Source organism: Oryzias latipes, chromosome 11 (genome assembly GCF_053564925.1).
Source record: "Oryzias latipes strain Hd-rR chromosome 11, Olatipes_Hd-rR_3.1".
Taxonomy (NCBI): Eukaryota; Metazoa; Chordata; class Actinopteri; order Beloniformes; family Adrianichthyidae; genus Oryzias; species Oryzias latipes.
Window position 1 is genome coordinate 17,047,200 of NC_136247.1, and position 15,685 is coordinate 17,062,884.

Genomic DNA, 15,685 nt, shown 5'->3' on the forward strand with positions numbered 1-15,685 from the left:
CTGATGTGCCTAGTACAACAACCAGCTCAAGAACTATTTCAAAAGTCAGACACTTTCTTTTGGAGGCTGGCTCTGGACAGCTGCCTGTTCTTTGGTATTCCACTAGATTTGAAAGGAACTGGAGGCAACTCAGATCAAAGTAAAATTATCCACCTTCGTCATCCTATATTCCACCCATTTTCAGATCGTGCTGGCTGTGCTGTTCCTAAAAAATGGGAAGCTGATTCAAAAGTGCCTCTTCTCGTGAATCCAAAATAGGTAGACTATTGACCAAAAAGTGTTGTTAGAAATGCATTGTGGCCATCATGCTGAAATGGATACTAATATGATAATTGTGACTAAAATAAAAAAAAAAAAATTAAGTTAAATTTCAAAAAAAGAGAAAAACATTTCTCGGTGACATTATACATCAATTAGGCCCATTGATTAATGAGAGATGCAGGTGATCATGGAAAGGGAAATATATGAGCAATGGGATGTTTTGCACAACTTTTAAGGAGAAAGGAGGTCTGAAAATAGTCAAATGGTGAAAATGTCAACTGTTTGTTTTTTGGTCCAACTTCATGCACTCAATATTAACCGTGCAAAGTAATCTGGTTAAGGGTTATAACTAATTCATTGAACACAACATCAATATATACCTGAGGGATATTGACTGACAAGGTGTGCATTATAAGAAATTAACAGACTACGCGGAAGCCTGAACCGTCTGGCGCAAAGCGAGGGTATAAACTCCATCTAATGCGGTGCTTCTCAAATAGTGGGGCGCGCCATCGGGGTGCACAATAGTGGCGGTTTTAGGCACAGGTATTTGCCCGGCGCGCAAATTTAACGGGAAGCGGTGGTGACAGCGGCTCAGTGCTTGGAAAAAAATTTGCGTTACTATTGATTTTGTATTATCTTTTATATCACTGAATTTGTAACAGCCTGAAACTGTGAACTGCCGTCTATGCAGGTGCTTCTGTCTCCTGTCACACGCGGCTGCGTGTGCGAAGGAGAGGGGAGGGGTTGGGGGATCAGGCTGCGAGACGGCCCACGCGGAACCTGCACGCGCTGCCTGGATTGCGCTGCCTAGATTCCTCAGCTCATGCTAAAAGTGTCATTCTTTATGAACTATTGGAGACATTTTGATGATGTGTCTTTATTTTCCATAAATGTATTCTTTGTCTGCCTGTGGTTTAGCTGGTGTCAGTATTTGACATAACGACATCAAGTACTGCAGGAAAACAGCTGCACTATATGAGATCATAAATAAACAATCCATCATTTAGAAAAAAATTTTGAACAATGTTTTTACCTATTTCTTCAGACTAAAAATGTTAAATATATTGGTGCTGCTGTGTTAATGTTTCAGATCAATTTACATTTAATATTATTGATTGATTGAATTATTTTTCTCAGCATCAAATGGTTCAGTTGGTTAAAATGTTTCTAGTTTAAATAAGGACTGGCAGATTTTTATTTTAGGCACTTTAAGTTTCTTTTCTGTTTTAGACTATAACAGGGTTTCTGTGTGGCTAAATAAAGTTAATATTTGTTGAAAGTGGATTTATATTGATTTTTTTCTTTTGTTAATGTTAGAAGATACAATTTTAGGTATACTTACACAATTTCTATAGATACTAACCTAAGATATTGTCAACGCGCCGAGATTGTGTGTGTGGGAGGGGGGGGGGACATTTTCTTTTTCCTAGGGGGGGGCCTGGCAATAAATAATTGAGAGCCACTGATCTAATGGTATCGAGTCCTGAACTTAACGTTTGGACTGTATTCAGACTGACTTCAAGCGGACTTTCCTGTTCGGACTAAAGCTTGTAAACAAAAACACTTGACTAAAGATCTCTTCACTCATTGGTCAGGAAGTACGAGGGCGGGAAAAAGCAACTACAGGCAGAAGCTATGGAATAGTCCTGTGCTTTTCAGTTCTTGTCAGGAAATATTTAATTCAAACTTTATATCTTGCTGACTAATTTTGAAACCCTGCATCAAAGCTAGCTACAACACTTGTGTTGTTGCTGTGTCTCATTGTTGTGTTGTTGCAATGTTATTTTAAGGTTTTTGCTTTTAGCATCGGGCGCATGCCGCGTAACAGACACAGAAAAGCATGTAAAAGTTGGACTCTTTTTTTTTTTCTGATAACACAACAGTCGTTGCTTTACATTTGTCTGCAGCTCATCTGTTGCTACCTTCCAGGTTTAGAACACGTGACCATGGGCTACAGTGGCCATTTTAGTTCAGTTGTTCCACTCCAGGAACGGATTGTATTCAGACAAGAATCTCAGAGTGAACCAAAGCTTTTTCCGATTGGAATCAAACAGAGACCACCTCCAAAGATGGGTCAGAGAGTGGTTCATGGTCATGGATCAGGGTCCGCTTAGGTGTATTCAAAATTTGTTCCAGATTATCAGGGGAAGCTAACTCTGGCTCACTTTAAGCGAAAAAAATGTGTCCAGTCTCAAGACACCCTGTATCAACATTCTAGAAGTAGACTTAGCAAAATAGATGAATGATGTTAAATTACTGCATTTTTGACTAAATAATAAGTGTTCCATGTAAATACTAGAAATGTTTTTTTTAAATGTCTGGTGTACTAGAAGAAGTTGCCATTATTTTCCAAACCAAAGCATTCAGGAATGTCCATATCACAGTTGGACTGTTTTTCAAACATTTATCGATAGTAATAAAAGGTAGATGAAAAGGCAAAGACGATTGTTATTTTTAGTGGATGGGTTTTCTTTTTAAACCATTGTGAATATTAAAAAAAAAAGAGTGCTGGCGGTGGTTCTCAGAAGATGACAAAACAGCGATGAAAATGCCAGAAGAAAAGAGTTGAAGAGGATTTTTTGTCATACAGATGAACACAACTTCCAAAAAAAACAATCAGCCACAGCTATTGGAGGAGTTCACTAGTGCAAATAAACAAGGACTAAAATCAACTGCTTTCCTGATTACCTTTTCTTAATTAGGCACATGAAAATGTTATGCTGGGAAAACAAAGCATGGCATAACATATAATAGCAGCTCAGAAACTTCTATGGTTTGGTAACAAAAGGAGATCTGCCACTTCGCTTAGCCCTTCGCTTATTCCTTCTGCTTGTGTCCATTTTTCTCTTGATACAATTGATTTTTGGACGCTTTCCAACCATGGCCTCCCACAAGCACGGAATGAAAGAGAAAAGTCTGACAAAAACACTGCAAGGACAAAAAAACCAAACAACAAAACATTGGATAAAGGACAACTGAATAGAATTTATTTGAGCTTGAGTTTTTTTGTTTTTTTTTACTTTGTGTTTTGTCCTCGTTAGTCCTACTTTGTGCTTATGTTTTAACACTTATCTCATGTGTGAAGCGCTCTGGTTATTTATTAATTTAAGATGAAAACAGGTGCATTACGACAGAAAAAGGGGGTTAAACTCAGAACATTTTGGCCTCGGCAAAACAGACTCTGGAGCGAAGTCACACAAAGAAGACTGCAAATCACTGTCCCCAATCAAGAACCTAGCTTTTCACACATTGACATTTGATTAAAAAACTGTTGCAAAAGCATCAAGTGAACATAGTGGAGAATCAGAGTATTATTTGCAGCAGTGCTAGCCTTCCATTTAATTAAAGTCCCACTCCGATTATCTTTTGATCTATTGTAAGTGTTCCCAGTGGTTTTTCAATTAAGATTATGCCATTTTTAACCAACATTTAAAAAGAAAGTCATTTTATAGGACATATTTTCTGTAAAGCGGCAATAGGTTATTTGAATTTCACCTCTGAGTTGTGGGCAGGACTGTTGGCCTGGAGTAAGCCTGCCCTAAACTAAACCTACAACCCCTCACATCCCCAAGCGAACATTACCAGGGCAACAAAAATGGTGAGCAATATTGGAGCTATCCAGCCGTCCAAGTTTGAAACAGCCAAATGAGGAAACAAAGACGTTCATGGATCCAGCCTGCCCAGCCACAAATACACGTTTTCAAGATCCTAGCATCGGAGTGGGGTCTCTTAGGTAAATTATGGGCATTTCTGCTTTCAAGTAGTCAGAAGTAAATTTGGTTTTCAACTTTAAGTGGCTGTTTTCCAGTTTGGCTAATCTGGATTTAGAGGAACCTTTGCAGGTTGGATTTTCTATCTAAGAATAAAGACTCTGCTAATCATTTGTGAACAAAAACCTCATTTCTGGAGACAAAGAAGTCATGTAAGCCATTTGAATGTAAATGTGTCTTTAGAGAATGTTTAAATGCAAGAGGAATGTACACTAAATGCAAGGCTTGATTTCTTATGCAAAAGGATGCTCAACGTTTAGAATAATAATTCAATAAAATTAAATAATGTGAAATTATACTGCAAAGGGATACTGCAAGAAAAAAAGAAAAAAAAGCTTTAGTCTTCTGTAGAAATCTAATCAAACAGAGCTCTTTAACATTTTTGTTCTCCTGCCAACCTTCATGCTTCATCTTAGTTCCACCATTGACAAACAACAAGTCGAGGGATTCCAATTGTTTCTGAGCTCTGCGTCCATTGACGGAGGCGTCGTCACGTGGTAACAACGGGAATCAAATTAATTGCATGTCCGTTAATCGCATTACATCTTCATTAACATGCCGTGAGTCAGGGCTTAAGCTCGTCACACATGCCTGGAGAAATGGAAGAATGTGGAGAAAGGAGAAGGGGAGGGTGGTGCTCAATGGAGAAAAGAACCAAGGGTTTTCCCTCATGGTAGGGACCCCTTTTTTATTTTGACAATGCAGTGGGTCTGAATATGGAAACCTGTTTATATGCATATGATCACCAGCTGAACCTAGCATGTGAATAATTCCAGTTTGGTTTATATGAATATTGCAAATTCCCTCCATCCCATGTCTATCCCAACTGCCATTCTCTCCATGTGAATTTTATTCATTTATCCTTTCATTTTCTATACTGCCCTCCACAGGTTCCCTGTCTATCACAGGACCGCACAGAGACAAATGAGACCGAGCACACTTTTTCCTATGGTATTCAAGTTTAATGTATCAAGCAATGAATAATTCAATTTGTCTTTTCCACTCCTTTTAATTATGTACGATTTGAAAATCTCCCTCACACAAAGTGTCACACATTCTCTGAGAATCATGCATTTCAATCTCCAAAGTTTGGCGGAGATCTGGGTGTTTCTTTAAGCTCTCCTCCAGTGCAATTATTTATGAGAAACTGACTATTTTCAGCTACAGATGCAGCCCGGTGAGGTCAAGCTGTTCTGGTGAACACTAACTCCTAACACTCACCTGTTTGTGCCTGAAACACACCTGGCTGGTCAGCTGATCGTGGCCTTTGGGTCTTCACCCGCAGGTCTTCATCATCATATTGCTCTGAAAATAAAAGACACAGTAAAGACGTATTAAAGTGATGCCATAGTTTGTTTTAACGTTTTCCTAGAAACAATAACTCCTTTTTGGCAGCTGCATCTATTTGTGTATTTTCAGAAATGCCAAGTTTAGAAAAAAAAAGAAAATCTACAAAATCTACAAATGCCCTCATTGATTTGATTGATTCATTGCTTTTGGAACAGCCAACTTTTATGCCACCTTGAAGTGTTTTTGTTAATTTTTAGAATGTCGATTATATTTGAAAAGGTTTTCTTTTGCATTTACATTTTAGAATGTCAATTTAAAAACAAAAAGAGAAATGTGTTTTCACATGATAGTAATTTGATGAGATTCGTATATAAAAGTAATTTAAAAAAAAAACTATTATTACTTGCTTATATAGAATTTTTTAGAGAACCAGTGAATTTTCACATTTTATGCAATCTTTTTGTTCAACACATGGAATAAAAGCTGAAAGTCTGCACTTCAATGGTATCCGAGTTGTTGTATTTAAAATTCACTGTGGTAATGTATTGAAACTAAATTAGAAAAAAAGATGTGTCTCTGTCCAAATATTTATGGTCCTGACCGTATATGTAGATTTCTTTTTTAAAGTTTAAAGGTTTGTTTAAAAAATAAAACAATGTTTTCTTTTTTGGCAGATGACAAGGATTTGTTAAAGGAAAGTTATTAATTTGTAGAAGTATTTCTGCAAAAATTCAAAAAAGTGCAATTACAGTTCATTTTCTCGTTATAACATTGAGAACTCAACCCAGATCCATCGTTCAGAGCAAAATGATTTATCAGATTTGGTTTTTTACCTTAATCCGGCTTCACTGTGTATTCATTTTTAACACAGGCACTATTTTCTTGTGCTGAAGGTTTTTAACAGCTGCCTGCTTACATTTCCATTAATCTCCTTTTTACCAGTGTCCTCATATCAAAAACATCTTTAGCAGGATGGCTACTATATTTGACTGAATCTTCCTTCTCTGTAAATTGTTTGTGGCAGATTTAAACTTAATTTTGTGATGAAGATGAAGACATCACTGTGGATGCAAACAACCGGACGCTAAGTTTAGCTGCAAATTTACTTTTAGGGTGTGATGGATAAATGAAGCAAACAAAACCCCGCGTCAAACTGGTATTTTCTAATTATAATAGCACATATGAATCCCTGTGCATCTTTATTATCTGCGTGTGAAACATTCAAAAATCAGTTGCCACCTATCAGGCAGAGCGGAGCGGCTTCTGTCCATGTGAAAAACTGTCTAAATAAATCCGTGTGTAGAAGAAAACTCCTGGTTTTGTCTGTAAACAGCAGCTTTATTTTTCTTAGAAGTCGTAGCCCCTTTTTTGGTTTCCTCGCTTGCTCTTTTCTCCCCAAAGAGACACGCCAAATACAGTTTTCTGTTAGTTTTTCATGATCTTTTTGGCTTTTGGCTACTAACTTAGCAGTCCGAGCGGCTGCTTGAAGTCAGGTGACGCGCCAAGACAGACGGATGTGGTGAACAGAATCTGGTAGTTTTCCAAAATAAAAGACAAGAATGGTATCAGAATATACGGTATCAAAAAATAAAAATAACAGAAATAATCAAAGTTAGTGTATGCATTTTTTATATCCGATGCCAAGAGGTCGATGAACCGGTACCGGTCCGTGGCCCGGGGGTTGTGGACCACAACCCTAAAGGAAGCAGCGGAATTCCAAAAAAGATTGCCAAGTTGTGTACAATTGGTTAAAGAAGTGCCAGGGATCAACATAGTTTCTCTTCCCCTCCACATTATTACATTGCACCCACACAAAAGCCAAGCTCCAGCATCCATACATCACTTTTTAGCACAATGTATGTGCTTCAATTCTACCTGGAACAAGCAAATGGCACTATCACCTCATAGTTGTACGCAACTACTTGTGATTCAATTATAATGTCAAATTAATACAAAACTGAGCAAAACAAAAAACATAATTACAAACTAAAACAACTTAAACCTTGACTAACCATGAAAAAATAGGGCAAAAAACTCCCATAATGCATAGTAAGTGGTACTTGGAAAATAGGTTTCTTCTGAAAAATATTATAATAAAAACTAATCTTCCTTTTTTCTAAATTAGGTAAATGACTGCTGTTTTGTGTGTTTCTTTTCCTGCAGCTGGTTATTTCCTGCTGACTACTGAAGCAAAGGCTGTGTTTTTTCATTTTTTTTGGAGTTTGTTTTTGCATGATTTTCTAAGTTATGCATTAGCATTAGACACAGAGATGGTCATAGACAAGCAGGCAAGAGCAAAAAAACTGTCAAAAAGTACCTCCAATTGGGGTATTTTTTGCTATTACAAGTCCTTATCCAAAGAATAGATGAACAGAAAAAATGTTGATTTATATTTTAATGGATTAAAAATATAGAGACATTTTACATCTATGAAGAAATATCAGCAAAGCAGGCGAGCAGAGACGGTTCAGTACTTCCACCATTCGGTAAAATGCTGCAAAATCTGCTTTTAACACAGTTTAGAAAAGAAGTATTTTCATTAAGGATTTTTATGAAATATACTTAGTTCTGAGTTGTTTTTGTTCTGCTGGCAATTGACATTAATACTTGTATTTTCCCTGCCTCTTGGCTCTGAGTACTGATCTTCATACTCATCACTGTAATCCTACTTAGCTTTCTAACTTAGTGACACGCATCAGCAAAATTTAAGAGAAGAAAATCATTAAAAACAAATAAGAACTTAATTAGCATTTGAGACAGATCATTAGCTTAACTTTACTTTCCTTTTAGTGCAATTTGTGTTCTTTGTAAAAATCCTACGTCAGCGGCAAAACAGACAGAACCCAGAGAATCTAAAGGTTACGTGTGAGATTTTTTTTTACCTGTTCTGTATACAAGGCTTACCATTTCAATAGTGTGTGTATTGGGGGTAAGGGGCCCTTAGGTAGAATGTCTTCTTTTTCGTCATAATATGTTCTGAAGGAACCCTGTGCTTTTTGATGCAGCAGTCAATGGGAGTTTTTGAGGGCTCTCTGATGGGTGTCTGCTTTGTTTTTGTTTTAAAGTGGCAGCCCTACTGAGAATGGGTGGTTTTAAAAGGATCACACGTCCTCAATGTGGTCACACAAGCCAGGAAATACACAGCATGAATATTTCAATCTTAGGATGTTCTGCCATCTCACTGCTTTTCCTGCTTCTGTTTGTTCCTCTCTGGTGTATAAAAAGAGGTTTTGGATGGACACTGTGCTCAAAACAAAATGAATGTGGAGATCAATATGGATAAGCCCCTCAGAGCACTGACCTTTACGAACCCAGCTATACTGTTTAATGTTCTGGACTGTGTTTAAATGGACAGATCATCACATACTTCATTAATCGTTCAGCCCCCTGTCACGCCTACTTTCACCCAGCAATTTCTTCTGTTTCTGTAACTCCAGGGGGAAAACGCCACTATTTATGACATGAAAAGTGAACCATAATTCACCCCTGCATGCGACTTGTACCTAACCCTTCTTTTAAAGTCCAATGAAGATGGCTACAGGATGATTAGGGTACCTAAGGGTTACCTAAGGGGCAACGTATCACAGCTCTACATTGGCTACTGTCAATATTTCAAGAAGGAGGTGTAGACACCATGTAGCAGAGAACTCATCTGTTTTGTTCAGGTAAATATTTTGGGATGCTGTATTTTTCTTACTCAGCATTGCAATAATAATAATAATTATTATTATTATTATTACACTGACATGTAATAGGTAATGTCAATTAAAGGTTACTTTAATCTTCCATTTTTTAATTTGTGTCTTTAAATCTTGAATGTCTTTTGTGCACTGTCCATTTACGATGTTTCACCACCCTACCAGACTTGAACAATATTTGCAACTCAAGTTTTAAGATTTAATAAGTGTCTAGAAAACCACAACAAATGTCTATATTTGCATTACTGCAAAAGTTTATCTCTTTGTGCCGGAAATAACACAAGTGTGGGTATAAAAATTATGTCATAAAGACTGTTCTATAATCATTTTAAATGACAATAAACAAACAACCTCTTCTTGTTATACAAGAAAAGCTGTGAAAAATACAGGAAAAAAATCTATGTATGAAGAAAAAAACACAATTTTTTGTTTAAAAAAAAGACATTTCTTTTTTATTAAAAAAGAAAAAAAAACAGCTACACTCCAAACAGCTGCTTTCATATTTTCTTTCATTACACTAAAACCCTGCTGTGGGTTGACTGTTTGATGTTAATTTGATTGTAGACATTATGAGAGCGGATGAAGTTTCATGCAAACTAACACTTTTTTTATTTCCCATATGTTGTGTGAAAAAAGCGAGTCACGCCTCTAAGCAGCCTATATCGTGCTTTTCTTAGGCCTCTATGATGAAACTATATCCATGTATATGATAAAATCTTACCTTCGGAACACTAAAGAACACGAGTTATTTTCACAGCTCATTTTCCTACCCAAAAGTAAGGCGACTCAATCTCGGAGGCTCCGCCTTTGGCTCCTTATGGGTGCCGCCCATTCCATGACGTCAGACTAGAGTGGGCCTCGGCAACATGTCTGTTTTTCCAACCTGTATATCACTTATCACAATGTGAGAATCAGCTCATTTTCGAGTTGCAATGCCGCAATGAAATACATCAATTACCATATTTCGAGTATCTTCCATCATTTCCAAACCATTCTACAGATGGACAGTACTTTTGCTAGAAACCTAACTTCATAGATGTGGTTCTTTGACATTTGTCTTTGTACAATATACCATAAAGTCCAGTTGCCAGTATTTTATTATATCACAAATTGAGTTATCTTTCAACTTTACAGGAAAAAGTAAATTGAAAAAAAAACAAACAAAAACAAAACATTTGAATTGAATGCCAGGAATGAATCCTACCAATTAAAGAGTCGTCAAATGTCCAATCAACCTCTTTAAAAATGTAAACATTATCTTATTGTTTATGATAAACATCTAATGCAACTCATACAAAATGCCATTTCGATTTTTCAGCAGGCCAAGGTTTTTTTCAGCTTCTTTAGTGCAATGCAAATAATGATGGAAGATTTCAAATGAGCATATAAGCACTTGCACACAGGCCAATAACCACTCACTCTTGACACACATGCATCTGAAGGATAAGAAGTAATAACTAATAAATCAAGCTCATCCAATAAGCAGTTTTGAGCAGTTTAAAGCTGCAGGCTGGTCAAGGGGATTGTGCCAGAGCCACTTAGAGCTGCAGGCTTTTTTTGTCAGACTGAGCTGGGATTTATGCTTGCAAGGAAGACTGCATGCACGCGTGTTTGTGAGTGAGGCAGTGCGGAGCATGCATTACCCTTCTAAAACAGCTGTGTAAAGTAAGTCACCTGCACAAAACATAGCTAAAAGGGAATGTTTACGGTCCACTACTATTAGGCGTTTTTTTTATTTTTTTATGTAGCAGTTTTGATTGAATGCAGACACCCTGAAAACATAATCACACAGACACAGAGACACACTCACACAGCTATTTCTATATATCAAATCTCAGCTTATAGCTCTCTGGTGTCGTCCATTTACTCTGGGGTCCATCTGGGAGAGCCCAAACTGATAGAAGTGCACCATAATGGACTTTTTATAAGCCACTGGACAGACAGAGCCACTCCATCTTTTGCTGTTTCTCACTCAGCTCCAACCTCTTTCTCTTCCAGTTGCAGATATGAAGAGAGAAGTTAAATCTGCTCTGTGGAGGACAGTGTCTGATTGGGTAGCCTGGAGGTCACTGCACCTTCCAAATGGATTCAGAATCTAGTTTGCCAAGTCTCAGACTCCGGTTTGTGTTCCACTTTTTCACACGGTACACTAGCAATGATACTCCATGGATCTTTTCTGTGACTACAAATTAAATAGTAAATGGCGTTTACTATTGCCTTTTTGCAACTGCCCTTGTGGGCGGAGACGGGCTGCCTTTGGGCAAAAATGGGCATACTTGTACAAGGTATTTATTCATTCATCTTCTAAACCTGTTGTCCCTTTCGATTTGGGCCTTTCGGGGTCACGGGGCTGCTGGAGCCCATCCCGGCAGGCAAGGATGGAACCAAGCCTGTCACCTTCTGATCAGTAACCAACAGCTCTACCTCTGCACCACAGATTCCCCATAATTTTGTGCAAAATAGGACCATAATAGATTTTTGTGAGAAGGTGGTAACCACAGAAGACAGAAAACCGTTAGATTATTTTATATGATTATTAATTTGTATTTAATGACCAACCAACACAATTTTACCTTGAGCAAACATTTTTTGAAATATTACAGCAAAACAATTCAACCAAATCAAACATTGTTGCTTAGAAAATCTTGAATTAACTTGTTTATAAATGTCTTTTATCCTTTTTTGATAAATCCTCTAAAAAATATATTCTTTGTTATAATGTACAGCTGATGTGTTTATGAGAAGGACAGTCATTGACTATAATTCCTGAAGATTGACTGATGTCTTTATAAGGTTCTTACTGGGTCAGAACATTGGAATGTGTACAATTGTCTTTCATCTAGTCAAATCCATAGCTCTTAGACAACACAAGTGCTCTACCGGAACAAACTCACTATTTTATCATAAAATAAAACAATGGGGCAAAATATAAATCACAAATGTAAAGATACCAGGAACATAAGAAACTGACCTTGTTAGCTGACAGTGGTGTCCTATAGAGGTAAAAAATAAACAAATAAACAATGTACACAGGTCCCAAAGCTCAAGTCAACTCTAGGAATTAGGACATTCTTTCCCCTCTGGAGTTCATGCCACACCCGAGTATGATTGACCGCCAGAGTCCTCTTTGTTTGCACTGTCTTATCGCTCCGACCCATGCTTTGTCATGGTTAATCCTGGCGCCCAGCTTTCTGTTTGGATCCGGTGGGAGCATGAAACGTTGGAGCAAAACTCTTTAAAATCCATAATGTGAATTAAGCAGCTACCCTATTACATGTTATCCTGCTTGAGGCAGGATGCCGGAAGTCACAAGACAAACTAAACCACGAACCACATTCTGCTTAACAAGACAGACCAAAGACATCTAGTAACACACTCAAGCAGTATGTCTTCTTAAAACACAAATATGAAAGATTGGTTGTTATTTTACAAAGGTCATAGGATGGTAAAGTGTGTACTTGCACCCCTTCTTGTTTCTAGTATTAGCAAATAATACAGTAAACCCTTGTTTATCGCGGGGGTTACGTTCCAAAAAGAACCCGTGATAGGCAAAATCCGTGAAGTAGAAACCTCTATTTTTTTAACAATTATTATACAATTAAATACTCTGTTATACATTGAAAAGAAAGAACAAACCATTTTACAGGCTCAAACATTTGTTTCACGAATCAAAGTACTTTAAAAACGTTTTTTTTCAACAAATAACTTCTGTACTGTACTGTCAAATAATAATTTTAATCATCAATGTGAACAGAAGGCTTCAAATCGAGGAGATTAGCCCCGCCCACCGCGACCCGAAGAATTGGATTAAACGGGAGAAAATTTAAAATGATCATGAAAAAAATACAAAGTACAAACGGACAAATAGTGGCTCAGGTGTATTTCAATGCTCTTCAGTCTGAGAAGCTGCAGTGTTTTATCCTTCTCAAGCCCGCGGTGAAGCTGTGTTTGTTCGGGAGAAGAACATAGTGATTGACAGTTGGTGTTGCTCTTTTTCTATGGGTTTTAGAGAAACTTGAAATTGCAAGATGATTTGCATGTACGTAATTTGGAAAGCTGATTTACGTACGTGTACATATTAAACTGCAACATTATTGACGCGCAGGTAGAGAAGAAGCGGAGTGACTTTTTTAGCCAATCAGAATGCAGAACACAATGCACGATGCAAATCCGTGAAGTAGCGAAACCGTGAAAAGTAAACCGCGTTATAGCAAGGGATCACTGTACACCAACAAAAAGCCTTTACTGCCACCTGTGCTAGAGTGTGGACAAAAAGCGGCAACACAGCTTACATGTCTTTAAAACACAATTTGAACCTAAAAAAAGTAGTTGGATGACCAATGGTGCTTTAAAGTGAAACCATGTCTGGTGTTAATACAGTCTTGGATGTGACTTTAAGTCTGTGATGATTACCATAGTTTTTCCACTATAAAGCCTTGACTGTCGTCAATATAAGATGTGAATAAGTTGGTTCAAGTAAAAGATGTTTCTGGTAATCATCTGAGTATAAAAAACAAGCTGAAAACATGAATCTTGAAAATCCAAGACAATATTACTCTAAATAGTCAGCTCAGATTGAGAACTATAATCTTTATGAAATTCTATATCTCCTTTTGACAGCTGTCCTCCACTTTCCTAAATCATGTAAGATAACCATTTTTTTTTCTTTGAACCACAGTTTTTTTCTTGGCCTGGTGTTCGCACATAAAACAGCCACAGTAAACGCCTGATTAGTGTTCAGATTTGACTCTGCACTCATATGCTGTTACCATAACAACATCTTTGTACTGATGGCATAAGGAACAGGGAACACATAAAAAAAAGGGAGAGTGGTGATAAAGGCCAGCTGCAATGACTCACATGCTCTTTCACTTCTATACGTGTTTTTTGTGTCTTTTTTTAGATTGTTTACATTTGGCTTCTTTCCCTGTTATTCTATAGTCTTTTCACACTTTTTGTTAACAATGTTAGGCTTCAACACAATGTTTTTTTTTCTGAGATTCCATATTAAAGGCCTTGTTTGATATTAATACATAAGTGATATTAATTCTCCTCCATGATCATCCCTGCATTTATAATGACTTTGGGAAAAAGCTATATTCAAATGCACTGATGGAAGCAGTATTACACTAGTATGCAGTGACAGAAGTGCACATTATTTATCATGCAGTTTCTTGGTTATTGTTTTATTTCTGAAGACAAAATGGGTATAGGAAGAGTTTAAAATGCTTTTTAGTTCTGAGTTTAGCAGTGAAGACAGGATAATGAGACGAACTCTCCCCCTCAACCTGTCTCCTGAGTACACAAACACTTTCACAGCACTTACTGATACTCTTTCAGCTACCTTTCATCAAGGGGGAGGGGTCAGCACAGCAGGACAGAAGGCCGACGTTTGGGGCCTTTCATGCTCGCTGCACACAGCCACGCACCAATGCGAACACTCTTACCCACACGCACACAGTCAATCACAGACATGCTCAGTTGAGCTGAGCAGCTGCAAGATATTGCTGCTGTCTACAGCAAGACAGGAGCTGAATCATTCCAGCGCTCTGTTGTTTTTTTTTAAAGTAGAAGGACAGGCGCACAGAAATGCAAATACATATATAAAAACAGGGTATGAAATAAAATGGCATAAAATAAACCGATTTAATGTCTCTGATATGACCAGATACTTAATGGAACATGAACTAGTCAATGGGTGCCTGGGATGAGATTTTTTTTCAAGGTTCCCCTATTCCCATGGTCTTTGTGAAATAAATTGAAACATTTTTTTTTTCATTTTTTCTTGGTAATGTTTGCTTCTGTTCTCTGAATTTGTCCAGCTATATTACTGAGCACTTTTTTTCACTATGGTACAGTCCAGAACAGCTCTTAGTTTAATCCTTGTTCAGATTGGCTGTTTTTACATTTACTTTGTCTTCTTTCCTTTTTTGTGTGTGTGCTTTTTACAACTATCCTTTAGGCCCATATGGTGTTCACTCTAGTGGGGCTAGGGCCCATAACATTTCTGGTAGGGGTGTGTTATTTCTATCAATGTCTGTAATTTTCCGGGAAAGTCCAGACATTAAGAACAATATGTTCCACAAACCCCTGGGTGTAAGGCGGTCTACTCTTTCACTCTAAATTACAAGGATGATTCCATGCTCTTTCAACAGACCAGAGTTCATTCACATCCACTCAAATACTCGACCTGCTGTGTGTTGGGAGTGATCTGACAGACGTGTGTTCAAGAATCTTTGCTTAGTTTCTATTGATCACTTTGTATTTTATTAGAACAAAAATACTGTGTTTTTTACACACTATAAGGCGGACTACAAGGGCCTATATCATGTTATTCTTAAGCCTTTCTGAGTAAACTTTATCCATATATATATGATAATGTGTTACCTTAGGAACACTAAAAAAACATTTTTTTTAATGAATTTTCGTAGTTAATTTTACTCGGAAGTAAGACGACTCGATCCTTGAGGGACCGGCTTTCTCTCTGTGTGGGTGCCGCCCATTTCATGTCGTCAACCTAGAGTCGGCTGTAGTGTCTGTATTCCACCCACTAAAACAAACAATATCCAAAATTTAGACAAAGATGGATGTGAATGTTGTGGAGCCTTACAAAAGTGTTTTGCCTATAACCACTAGTGCGCAGAGAAAGTGGGTGTGTGTGTT

At 37.5% G+C, this 15,685-nt stretch overlaps 1 protein-coding gene across 19 annotated transcripts in view; it reads right to left on the minus strand.

Moving 5' to 3' along the window:
* The window catches only part of adgrb2 (adhesion G protein-coupled receptor B2), a 317,335-nt gene that overhangs the window by 159,569 nt on the left and 142,081 nt on the right, over positions 1-15,685 (minus strand). For 16 of the 19 annotated variants that reach the window (XM_078954906.1, XM_078954905.1, XM_078954908.1 and 13 more), the window contains one exon: positions 5,256-5,339. The exons of 1 other annotated variant lie outside the window; for it this stretch is intronic. In XM_078954906.1, coding sequence (XP_078811032.1) covers positions 5,256-5,339 — 84 coding nt within the window. The remainder of the gene's footprint in view (positions 1-5,255; positions 5,340-15,685) is intronic. 2 more of the 19 variants (XM_023959848.2, XM_078954898.1) reach the window with 1 other exon arrangement.